At 36.7% G+C, this 12,889-nt stretch overlaps 1 protein-coding gene across 3 annotated transcripts; it reads right to left on the bottom strand.

Moving 5' to 3' along the window:
- Nucleotides 1-352: 352 nt before the first annotated feature.
- On the bottom strand, nucleotides 353-12,540 carry LOC105430545 (uncharacterized). 3 transcript variants are annotated; one of them, XM_089075876.1, is made up of 15 exons: nucleotides 12,299-12,540; nucleotides 9,781-10,127; nucleotides 8,707-9,041; nucleotides 7,414-7,690; nucleotides 6,774-7,022; nucleotides 6,149-6,573; nucleotides 5,673-5,928; nucleotides 4,550-5,448; nucleotides 3,648-4,394; nucleotides 2,877-3,274; nucleotides 2,287-2,625; nucleotides 2,070-2,146; nucleotides 1,801-1,955; nucleotides 1,455-1,525; nucleotides 353-1,288 (listed from the first exon to the last, which is right to left on the bottom strand). In XM_089075876.1, the coding sequence occupies exons 2-15, from the start codon at nucleotides 9,987-9,989 to the stop codon at nucleotides 1,124-1,126; spliced, it is 4,602 nt and encodes a 1,533-aa protein (XP_088932002.1). In that variant the 5' UTR covers nucleotides 9,990-10,127; nucleotides 12,299-12,540; the 3' UTR covers nucleotides 353-1,123. The 3 variants fall into 3 exon arrangements, with proteins under 3 accessions (XP_088932002.1, XP_088932001.1, XP_088932000.1); XM_089075875.1 differs by having other exon boundaries at nucleotides 3,648-4,415; nucleotides 5,673-5,919; XM_089075874.1 differs by lacking the exon at nucleotides 12,299-12,540 and having other exon boundaries at nucleotides 3,648-4,415; nucleotides 9,781-11,652.
- Between the last annotated feature and the right edge of the window lie 349 nt (nucleotides 12,541-12,889).

The raw sequence follows: 12,889 nt of genomic DNA, 5'->3' as shown, positions 1-12,889 counted from the left end.
CGCATATCCCTTTCGCTAATTTGATTGATTCTTTTTGCGTGTAAACCAGAAACAAAATTGAGCAATTGAGAAAGTATCAAATTTTCAAATGTATTTAATTACATACGAATAATCTATATATAATTCTATAATTGATAATCATTTTATAAATGTAAATAATTCATAGAAAGATTTATAAGTATGTAAATCGTTAAAGTTAAACCGCGCTTTCACATCGCAGCAAATAGAATCTAAATTATAAAATCTTGATGTAGAAAAATAAATTATATTTAACATTCCTATATTTACATATTTTTAAGGGTAAGTTATATAGTAGAAAATTTTTAAGGGTAGATATATAGTAGAAAACATATTGTTGCATAATTAATTTTGATTTATTAACGTTTTTATATAGAATATTATTTTTAATTTCTAAGGAACACACAGAATAGAGTCGGATATGTATTCTATTAAATAAATCATTTATCATTTTTAACTTTGTATATCATGGCAAAAGGTTTCTCTTTTATTATTTAAATATTAAATTTTAAGATAAGCGCAGTATTTAATAAAATTTCTCTTTCGAATCACATTTCTTTCTCGATAAGTCAATTACAGAAGATTTACAAGCTACGATTATTCAGGTACGAAATTATAACCGTTACCTACTCATATGAGTATATGTACAAATAACGCTATACAAATTAACATGCACATCTTTGTTTAATTGATCCACAAATTTTATCTCATCTGGCAGTTTTGATATATTTCTTAAATTATACTTTTGTGCGAGAAGCAAATTTATTTTAAAAAGAATATATTGAATTTAAAAAGAAAATATATGATATCAAATCTTTTTGTAATAAATGATATTTAGATAATAATAATAAATATATAAAATATTTTTTTATAAAAGAACAAAGCAATACAACAATAATACCCAATATTTTTTATAAAATATTAAATCTATGGTAACGTACTATATAAAGTCTAAAGTAATGTCTTTTTTAAACGAAAGTTTATGTGAAATAATGCAGAATAATGCTCGTCATCTATGCTTTGGATTTTTATATCTTTTAATAAATTTAAATTAATAAGCGAGTTTCTATAAAAAAAAAATATCGATGAAGAAAAATCCGAAATATTACACACTTTTTGCATTTCTTTGTATTCCGCAGGATGATTTAGGTTTTTCGACGTCTTGCGTTTCACCTCTTACGGTAAATGTAACGAAATATCTTTTGGTACGATCCATTTTCTCAGTCGGAAGAGCGATCACTTGTTTTTCCTCTCCGTGTGTCACTTCCACCTAAAAAAAAAAGAATGATAAATAGGACAAGCAAAACGTAGCTTTCGCGTCAGAGATTAATTGCAAGACATTTATTTTAATCGCAATTTAAAATTAAAGTTTTCAAAAATATGTACTATTTTTCTATTTATTACAACAACTACTGAGTTTTTTTTTATAATGTTACCGTCATTTGTCCTTTGCCGCGACTTTCTATTTTCGGAAGGTGATCCGCTCGATCTGGGACGCCTCCACCTACTACAATTATAATCTACAATCACACTACAGAAACTGACTCTTTTCGGGCTCTACATACATATAGACGGTGAGATGTTAGAGATTAAAAATAATCCGTTTCAGTGACATAATTTATAAAGAAACGGTACAATATAAAAATTTTCTTCAATCCGTTATTTGAATAATTTACAAACATAGGTGAAATTTATAATTAAGAAAGATTAAATTAAGAAAGATTAAATAAATTTGAAAGTGATACGTGTTGTGATATTAGACGCGATAACATGTTAACGTACGATAGGTATACACTGGAATAGAAGTATAAGCGCTAGTTGCGTGATGGCAACGATGAGTCTTCTGCGTGCACTGCTTAGCTTCGGTACAAAAGTCTGGAGTGGTCGGTCTTCCCTGCAGTCTCCTTAATTGCTCGTATAAGAATGCTTCGAATTGTCTAGAATGACAATTTCGTAAGCGTTAAGAATGTAAGAATTAAACGGCGATAATTATTATTATAAATTATTATTACGTGCTCTATGCAAAAAGGATTATCGAATGTGATTGTAACCTGAACGTTAATGATCGATCATATTTCGCAATTCCAAGAGTAGGTCCAGACATTCCCGATTTATGAAAAGCGTCCACCTGAAAAAGATCATTTCTGCAAATTTTGCGAGATATATCGGCGATAATATTGGTAGTGACATTTAATTTTTTTTTTTTGTGATTTAAAAATATGCTAGATTGGGATTAGACTCTTAACAGTGCTTCTGAAAGAGTCTCACCTGCCTTTTTACCAAGACATGCTCGTTCGCTCTGCCGTGACGAATCTGCAATCTCTTCAGCTCCATCAATTGAAAAAAGATCTTCCTCTCGAGGTGATAACGACGCAAACTAATTTGCACGTCCCTGGTAATGGTCTCCATATTGAGGGCTTGTTGTTTCGCAGTGTTCGGACAACATCTCACATTTCGCCTTCGTGGAATTCTCGATACTCTCGGACTCGGTTCTATCCCGCTGTCTCTACCTCCGCTATCGCGACGATGCTTTTTCCACAGTCGTTCTCGATGTCCTTCGGAAGTCTCCGTCCTGGCAACTAAGCGGTTGCTAGTTGTTGATTGTACCTATAACGATAATAATATTCTGATCGACACAGTATCTAAATATAAATTAATTTTAAAGATATATATATATATACATACACATCACATTCGTAAAATTATAAATAAAATTGTACGATATTTCTATCGATCACGTGATTACTACTCTTAAAAATTTCTCAGTGCTAAATATATATGATACGTATTTGAAGGAGATTAAATTAAGAATATTAGATCTATGTGAAATGTAAAAGTTAAAAAAATGTATCAGTTACCTGAGGCAAAGAGTCGATTCCTGAAGTTCTAGATACACCCAAAGCTGTACTAGGAGTCTCTTCCTCACTTGTACTTGGTAAAACTCTCATAACGCCAATTTCGTTATCCTCTTCTTCGTGCTCCGTCTCCTGCTCCATATCCTCTCCGAGAGCTTCCCTAATTTCTTTCTCGACCGCTTCGTCCTCATCCCATTCTGGACTACTGTCTAACACCGCGATTATCGCACTTTGACGCGAAGAACGATCCTCGGGACTTTCAAACAGATGTCTCTTCGAACAAGCTTTTCCTGTTCTCGCGTTCCTTCCTGTAGACGGTCTCGAATGTTTCGTTTTCGCCAATCTCGAGTGCTTTGGAGAACTCGAAGAGCTATCGTCGATGTAGCGCAAATCTTTGTCTCCTGAAACCTTTGTCTATTAGATCAATCTTAACTTATTGAAAACTAATACGAAATGTTATCGTATCGATAAGTAGTGTTATAAATTTCATTAGAAATAATTCTTTCATATCAAAAAGAAGAAACCTTACAATTTGTGTAAATAAGTAATGATTATAAATTACAGTGAAATATTGCATCAATATTACAATCAATATTTTAATTGTATTCTAATTTTAGAAAAATCTGTTTAAAAGAATTCTTTTCATAAGTGATACTTTAAACACTAGCTAGAAACTTAAATTGAAACTTGAAGATATAATATTTCTCTCTCTTCATACAAGACTACATTAATTTTTCGAATATTTCTGGGTTCTGAAATATTTCGGTGATTTACCTGTTTCAGTTTCTGGTTGGTCTTTATCATCTTTTTTAACGCGCTCTTCTTTATCAGGTGGCAAACTCGTCTTTTCTGGAGAAAGAGTTTCTTCCGCGTTTAAAATCGACACTCTGGATTCCGTTGAAGATAAATCTGCGGATTTTCCACGCGCGGAATCATCCAAATCATCCTTTTCATCGTCTGTCGATCGTTCGGTGACCGCTTGCGTTTCCGTTTTTTGTTTTTCATCCGTCTGTATTTTTTGCGAAGATTCAATATCGTCGCCTTTGTTCAAATCTTTGTCTCTCGATTCGGCATCTTTGGCCAAATTTTCCTTCGTGACAGTTTCCATCTGCTTTGTCGAAATCTTATCTCTTTCCCCATAAGTTATTTGTGCACCTTCGCCGTCATCTTTTGAACCATTTATATCTTTATGTGCGTCGGATTGTCTCGAAGACGATACCTTCGATTCTCCATTGTCTGATAAAATTTTCTTCGTAGCCGTTTTCCCGTCTTGTTTCGAATCTTCAGAAACTAATGTTTTTTCTTCATCCGAAACCACGATATGTTTTACTAAACTCGAATCTCCGTCATCTTTTAAAACTTCCGCTTTCCCATCTCCGTTCTTAAAATCTTTTTCCTTTTCGTCGATGAGATCTTCAGTAGACTTGGATTCGGAAATGTTTAAATCGGATGACTTGGCGAGTGTATTATCTTCGATTGTTTCTTGCTCTTCACGCAATGTACCGTCGCTCGCTGTTACATCTACGGATATATTTAATCTGCCTAAAAAGAAGATAGTAGCCACTTCTGATAATAATCATTATTGTTACATCATATCTCTTGTAAAAATCCTGCATCCAGCGAAATATTTATTTATTTTACTTTATAAAAGGTTTGCATTGTGTTCAAATTCTTACCTTGCGTCCTCTCGTCCATGTCTTCTCCCGCAGATTTTGTGCCGACGGGCACCGTTATTTTGTCCTTTTCATCCCTTTCATCTTGAACCTCTCCACTGATTTGCGAAATTTCTTGCGTTTTAATTTTGTGCGATAATATCTTGCTTTTATCGGAAGAACTTATATCTTTGGAAGTTTCCTCCATTACCATTGCCTTTTTCTTCAAAACGCTATCGGTGCTTGTTTCCTTTGCAATTTCCTGCGTAGACTTCGGGGTGTCAGGCAACTGATCTTTGTGAACCATCGCTGTAACGATCACTCGTTCCACGGTCTCTTGACTAGTGCTATCTGTTGCGTCCTTTCGATATCGAGACTCTATTATTCTCTCACCCCCCTCTTCCTCTTCAGTCATCGAAGCATGCGCCGGTTCTCTTATTACGACATTTTTTTCCTCCTTTTCCGGTGATTTATCTCGATTTACAGTCTCATCTTTATCGGACATTCTTGATTTACTGGATCTCGATTTCTTGGAGCTACGTTTGTGCGTTTTAGTCAGTTTTGTCTCCTTCGTGCATTCTCTGGGTGTCTTCGATCTTCCTCCGGACACTACCTTTTCACATTTTTTTTCCAGTGATCTTTTTACCACAATCACTTCTAAACTGTCGTCACTTACACTTCGATCGTCATCGTCCTCTTTCTTCGAATTTTTTGCTTCAGTTTCATTGGAATTACTTTTGCCCTTTTCTTGTTGCTTTTTTGCGTGCTGCCGATATTTAGACGCTTCATTTTCATCGTCATAAGAATAATCGCAACTATCCGATTCGGACGACGAATCTGAATATTTATGTTTGTGTCTTGTCGATATTCTTTCGCTTCGTTTTTTTCGTAGATTGTGCTCATTAATGCCATTATCATCATATCTACTGATTTCATTGCGATTTAAGCAAAATTGGAATATTACGTGGCAATGCAATTTGCAGGCAATACGGAAGGCGTTTAGAAAAAGGTGCAATTTTTTTTTTATCTCTGCCTTTACTTATTATTTACATTTAAACCGGATCTCTTTTAGACTCATAGACTTCTTCATTTGTATTTCGAACGTCTTTCGTATTGCATTGCATTAATAAAGGAATATCCGTTTTACCGCGCGGATTCGCTTCGAGCTCTCCTCTCGTCCTTTCTCGAGGATGTCTTCGACATGCGCACTTCTTCCTCGCTAAAACTCCGACTGTCCCGGCGAGTCATCTTTCTCAGATTACCTTTTCGCCGCGTTCTCCTTTCTATCCACCGTTCCTCGTAATAGAGTTCGGGATGCTTGTGTCTTCGACCTTGTCTACAAGGGCTACTATCGCTCGCGGTGCTACTCTCATCATGCTTTATTCGGACCTTTGCTGTAAAAACTAAAGTTATTTTAATGATATTTATTTTGCCGTAGTATCAGTAGACATATTTACAACGTATCGAGATATTAATTCTTGAGTGGTGGAAAATTTTCAACGCGTTAAAGAACGCGTCATATACGATTCTGCGTCGTAAACATTTATCGTTATATCAGTATTCGGTTCTTCTCAAGCCGGATTTAGCAAATGTCTATGCACTATGCACTATACCTAATCTGACCTTTGTTCGGTGCGGTCTTATGCGTCCTCAATTGTTGCGCCGTAGTACCGCCGTGCATCTGAATCAGTTTCGCACAGTCTCTGTGTCCTCTGTAGAGAGCTGCGTCCAATGCGGTCATCGAGTTGCCCTTGCTCGTCCTGAGAACAGCGTTGATTCTTGCACCATGGTCCAAGAGAATTTTGCACGCATCCAAATGACCGTGCAAAGCCGCTACGTGCAAGGGTGTCTTGCCGTCGTGCGTAGCGACGTCCAACGTGCTCGGTCTCTTTTTCGCTAGCCATTTTATCAACTCGATTCTACCGGAAGCAACGGCCTCGTGCCCGATCCCTGTGCCTCGCACAGTTTTGGCGTGAAGCGAACCGCCGTGCTGAGTCAGAATCTTCAAAGTTTCTAACTGGCCCTTGGCCGCGGCACAAAGCGCCGGTCTGAAAGGCATCGGAGTCTTTTTTGAAAATTTTCACCTCTTTCATTCAGGGTTGAAATCTAATTGGATATATCGATATCCAATATGTATACGCGGTAAAATATCAATTATAAAAAAAAAAAAACTTGAGAAAGATAGAAATTGGAATTATCGAGAAGATCGATTAAGAATTGTGATTAAGATAGAACTTTGCGGTCTTACGTTCTACCCTTGCGATCCTGGCGATTAGGATCGGCCCCGAGTTTCAGAATAAGAGCGGTAGCATCTGCGTGACCTAAAGTGGCAGCGTAATGTAACGCGGAACAACCGTTGTCGTCCACGTAGTCTGGGTGAGAGCCGCACAAATTGACGAGTACTTCCACGCATCTCGCGTGGCCTCGCGAGGCTGCGCAATGAAGGGCGGTCAGTCCGTCTTTGTCCGAACTACCCGCGGCTGCCGATCCTCCGGCTCTGAATTAACAAGAGAAAATTAACAAGAAGAATCCTCAAGTCAATTCCTCGGCAAGCGGGGGATCTCGGTTGTTAAATTTCTATATATGAAATAAATTCAAATTCAATTTTTTTTAATTACCAATCACTATTTTTAGCAACATAGCGGTTCTACAACAATTCGACAATCAGATATCCGATGACGAAAAGAAAAAATTATAACGAATCTTTCTTAATTTTCTTTTGCCGCGTCGTTTTTTCATTTAGGGATTTATCAGAGATTGAAACAAGCCCAATATTCATTTCTAATTTTTTTTCCCCCAATCTCTATTTAGAGATATCTAGTCTAGATAGTCTTAAAGAGGCTGACGCTTGTTGAAATAATAAAATGATTTGGATGGTAATCGTTTACCTTGCTAGAGCCAATACAGCCTCCACGCTACCCGCGCTCGCCGCCCATAAAATTGGTTGTCGTCCATCTTCGTCTTTCGCGTTTACATCCGCGCCGAATTCGAGAAGAGTTTGCAAAACTTGCAGTCCGACCTTCTTTGGAACAGCGAGTTCGGCCGTGGCGGCTGCGCCGCAACATTGGGCGGCGTAGTGAAGGGGCGACCCGCCACGTAAATCGGGGGTAGAGGGTCGTGCACCGGCCGCCAGAACTAACCGAACGCATTCCGCTTCCCCACAGACTGGAAAATAGATCATTTTCGTATCTTCAGTTTTTTTATCAATACTTTAAAAGAAAAAAATGAAAAACAAGTTTGGTCTCCTTCTTTCTCGTTGCGCACACTTTCTTTGAATTTAAGGTCAATTTCTCTTTAGCGAAAACATTACGGAAAGTCGTAATTAAGATTTGATTTAAAATTTATAAAAAGATCAATAAAATTTGTTGAATATGCAATTTACTAGATACATAAAATTTCTTGCTACTATTAATATCGATCTTTTTTAATATATACGGATTTAGAAATTGATGCAGGCAATCTATCTTTCAATGTCTGGTTTGAAGCTATGGCATTATTATTGTCGCAATGTTATTATTTCATTTTTATTTTTTTATTACTACTATGCTTTTGTTTTCTCCCTCTTTCCTTTGGAAGATGAAGCTGTCCACAATCGTATAAAAGTTTTCTTCAAAGTCGAGCGACGAGCTAAAATACAGGGCAGCTTATCATTCCATCCGATCTCGGAGAAGGTGACGGCATATCGTAATGGTCAAGGAAGGTTAGTAGGTCATTCTGAGTTACGTCATTCCGGTTAGCGCGATCACGCGAGAATCGCGTATCGCGATCGTTTGGACGACTGACCATACAAGTCCTTGGATTTTATTTAGATGAAAACTTCGGAAAAACTGACATAAAAATTGTTCCTTCATTTTACAGGTTTTATGTTAGAGATATTTTATCGTATATGTTTTACGCGTAAAAAAATGCATCACGCACATATTCGTACATGTATAATTTTGTAAAATAACAAGCAAGCGAGCAAGCGTGTGAGAGAGAGAGAGAGAGAAAGAGAGAAGCAAAATAAGGACAACAATAGAGGGTTAAAATAAAATAACAATAAATAGTAACATTATATATAATGTTTATTAACACAATCGAATGCATGAAAAGCTTAAAACAAAAAAAAAAAAAAAAACAATTTTGCGCGGTTGAAAATGCAGACCTAAAAAAAATTTGTCATAGATAAAAGCAAAAAGTACCAGTGGCCCAATGGAGAACACTGTGCCCTTCGAGATCCTTAGCGTTGACATCGGCACCGTTCGCCAGCAAAACCGCGACTAGCTGAGTGTCCCCGGCAATAACCGCGAGATGAAGCGGGGTGTGTCCTTCGGCATCAGGGGCGTTCACCAGTTCCGGTGCCGCCGCGGCAACGGCACCACCGGTACCCGCGTCCATGCAATAATGGAGGGCGTTCCTAAGGGTGCGATCTCTGTAAGCGGTCGTTTCCTCCTGTTCCTTCAATAATCTCAGCACTCTTGCCCTGTCGCCCTGTTGACAGGCGTGCATCAAAGGCGTAGCGCCGATGTGTAAGACTCTGAAACAGCATGTTTCTTTCTTTCGTCACGCATAAAACAAAAAAAAAAAAAAAAAAACAAGAAAGAAGAAGAAAAAAGAACGTGTTCCACGCACATCTTTCTACTTCTTCTACGGAATCGTCTTCGCGTTCGCATCCCAGATAAGAAGGGAGAGTGTGCGTCACGGCGGGACCCGACCACGAACTCCAATCGTGAAAACTCGTAATTATTTTTTTGCGAAAAAATACCACCTCAGCCAGGAATTGAACCTGGATCTCCTGCTTACCGGACAGACATCTTATTCCTTCGAGGCATGTGATATTTATCGCAAATAACGTATTTAGAATAACACGTCAACAATACAATGATACATATATATATATATATATATATATATATATATATATATATATATACGTATATTACAATATACATATATACATGTATTCTTTCGAATCCCCACGACCGGTTACTCCAGAGAGATGATGGTCCTATTCTCTCGATGGATGCAGGTCGGACTGCAACGGCGACACCCTCCAACGCCATTGGCAAATATACAAATAATCCTCCTGGAGCACGACAGGAGAGATTGCATCAAGCATGGCTCGAGCCCCCGATAACGGATGCAATCGTTTGAATATAAGTATAGTGTTGAACCTTGTCCGTCAGACGGATTGACTTCGTGGACGAAAATAGAGGAGCAAATTTAAGTAGGTTTGATTGAAAGAAAATCAATATCGCGCGGCGATAAGTCTTTACCTGTACGGTCTCCTCTTGCGATGATCCTGATGCTGCAGAACGCAGGGTGGATCCCGCGACCACGGCGCGCCGGACGATCTGTGTTTGGACGAACGATGATTCGGGTACGGTGTCAGCGGGGGCAAGGACACGTCGGCCACGCGATCCGCTCTCCTCGGTTGAGGTTTCTCCTGGGACTTGAGCGGGATCGGCGGAGTCTTAGTGTCCATGCCCGTCTCTGGCACCTACTCGCGACTACTCCGACCGGTCGCGTGGAAGCATCTTCGGACCTCTCGACGGATCGAACCCATCCGAACCCGCCGAGGAGGACGTCTGGTCCCTCCACCCGAGCGAAGTAGATCGGGGTGCTTGAAAGAAATTCGATCGGAAACGTCCATTGTGGGCGTAACTTGAGCGAATTTCGCTCTAATCGCTAGACAAGACGAGCATGGATGCACGTGGATGCACGTGAATAAAATAAAAATACACAGACACACGTACACGCAAGCGAAATAAGTAAATTTCAAGCGTTTCGCAACACGCCGCAATAATAAATGGAGCGTGTCGTAAAAATGAAACTATCGATTTATGTATCAGCGCGCGTGAAGGACGTTGCCGTAAAATCTGTAACGATGCTCCGCATCCTAAAATAAGCATCAATTTAAGTACGACCCAAATTTTCGATTCTAAATCAAAGTTCAGTTACTGACCACGTGGTGAACTGACCAGGTCACTCGCTACCATAGAAACCAACGGTCACAACACGCGAATACTTATAAAGAACCATAATGGCTGATACCACGGCAAGGTCGTCACGTGTCGAATTCTAATCTTCACCTCGCGTAGATCGTATGAGCTGTCGGGAAACTGATTACTTAAAACACCGAGGGGGACTATTTAATCCTGGTATGCATATCGCGGATCATTTAGATGGCGGCGACGTAAATGAAGAAGTAATGAAGAAGTCATTGTACTTTTTGAAATCTACTTCATTTAACTTATCTTTATAATTTTTATCTAATTTTCATCCGTCTAAACGATGTTCTTACATTTATATCGCGTTAATATTGCCTAAATTTGCTAACAAGAGATAACGAACACTAATTGCATAAAGATCAACCTAATATAATAAAAAAAACGTATGCTATATAATCAAGTTTCAAATTAAAAAATTTTCAAGTAAAATTCGTTTCGTGAAATTAACGAAAAGATGTTATCAATTATCTTTTTCAGAAACGCTGCATTATTGTTAATTACAAGACTAGCATATCTGAAAATCGCTTCTAGATTAATTGAACCGTAAGAGTAGATAAGAGCTTTAGATCTTTGTATAGTGTTAGTGTAACTCTTCGCGAGATATACGTACACATACATACATACATACATACATACATACATACATACATACATGCGCGTACGTGCAACGAACTCGCGCTGCAACGAACGCGGCGATGACTGAAAATCGTTATTTCGTTGATTCACCATGCCGCACATCGATCGTTATTGCTCCGTTAATAATTCGTCGAGACCTTCGCTCTCCTCGTGATGTTGCACCATTAATATTTAACGATAACGTCTCCGCCTTTTCGCGTTACATGCATCACGCTTCGACGTGTATCATGTGTTTATTGTTTACTGAGATCCCCGAATTGGTAATCGATCGAAACGCGATACACATATCGCGTGCAGATTTGCTCGCAAAAGTTAAATTAAATGATTGAAATAATTATAGTGCGCTTCAGATACAGTTTTAAATATAATCGGGACATATACAACTGAGAAAATGAGAATTTAACAATTTACAAGTAATTGCTCTTTTAACTTTTATTGATAAGAATAAATAATGACTCAATATATATTTCTTCATGTTAATAAAGTTACAAAAACAAACTTTTTATAAAAAAATAGAAAACTATGGAAAATTATTTATCATTCTTTACAACAATATTCTTAAAAATCTTATCAACACATATAAATTATAAGACTTTAGAAATTAAAAATATATATTCTTTAAGCAGAGATTGAAAAACATATTAAAATAAATTTACATAATTTATAATAAAATTAATTTTGAAATATTAAAGAAGATTAGAATATCGGATAAAAGATAATTTTTATCATGAGTTTGTCAGTTCGTAGTGGCCTGAATAAAGTTTATTAAGAATTAAGTTTATAAAAATTAAGTTATATTGTCTAATTAAATTATATTTTAAATACATTTTTTTAAATTTTTTGTAAGAAAAAAATATCAACATTTCTTTTGTTCAATATTCTAAATCTATGTTAAAAGAAATTTTAAATTTATATTTATTTCTAAATGTGTAATATTTATTTCTAAATGTATAATATTAAAAAGAGAATGAATGAAAAATAATAGAAAACATTTTATATTAAAGGAAAAGAATGGGCAATACATAAATAGAAATGTATTGATGTTTATATGATACTAATCAGATAATATGTAAGAATGTATAGTCGATCATTGCTCTAATAATATCTAATGTGTATATTTAACTAATAAGTGTATACATATACTTACCTTGCGCTATGAATTACGCAACGAAATCGTGTCACTTGCTCATTATTTCGAATGGCGCCAGATTTCAAAAGCTATAGTTTAGTTGTCAAATGTTTCTTCGGCCACGAGGTTGACTCGTTATGGCGACAGTGAAACGTACCTTTAGAGGGTGGGAAGCGCACTGAACGCTCTGCATTAGCACGAGCAACTTAACGTAAGGGTTGCTTAGATACCACCGCGTCTCAAGAACATGTCAACAAAAAGATCTATATTATCAAATAATAATATAAATCTTTCTTTAAAATGGTTAAAATTAAAACTAATGTTAAAGAGATTTTGAAACCAAGAATTTGAAAAATTGCTCTCAAGATGTAAAAAATCGATGTTTGATTTAACAAAAAATATAGTAAAAAATTATTAATAAAAGAATTTTTTCAAGTTTTGTTTTAAAATTATAAAATTATAATTTCTCTTGTTGTTATCAGAGATAATTAAAAAAATTTTTTTGACTTAAGAGTCATTGAAAGTCAACAATGATTATTCCAAGTAGTAAAAGTTACTTTGAGATTACACAGGTATAAATTTTGTTTTTAATTATTTATTTAATAAATA

Source organism: Pogonomyrmex barbatus, unplaced genomic scaffold (genome assembly GCF_055798465.1).
Source record: "Pogonomyrmex barbatus isolate J1 unplaced genomic scaffold, ASM5579846v1 scaffold2, whole genome shotgun sequence".
Lineage (NCBI taxonomy): Eukaryota > Metazoa > Arthropoda > Insecta > Hymenoptera > Formicidae > Pogonomyrmex > Pogonomyrmex barbatus.
The sequence above is the reverse complement of the archived record's forward strand: the minus strand, read 5'-3'. Positions and strand labels throughout refer to the sequence as shown.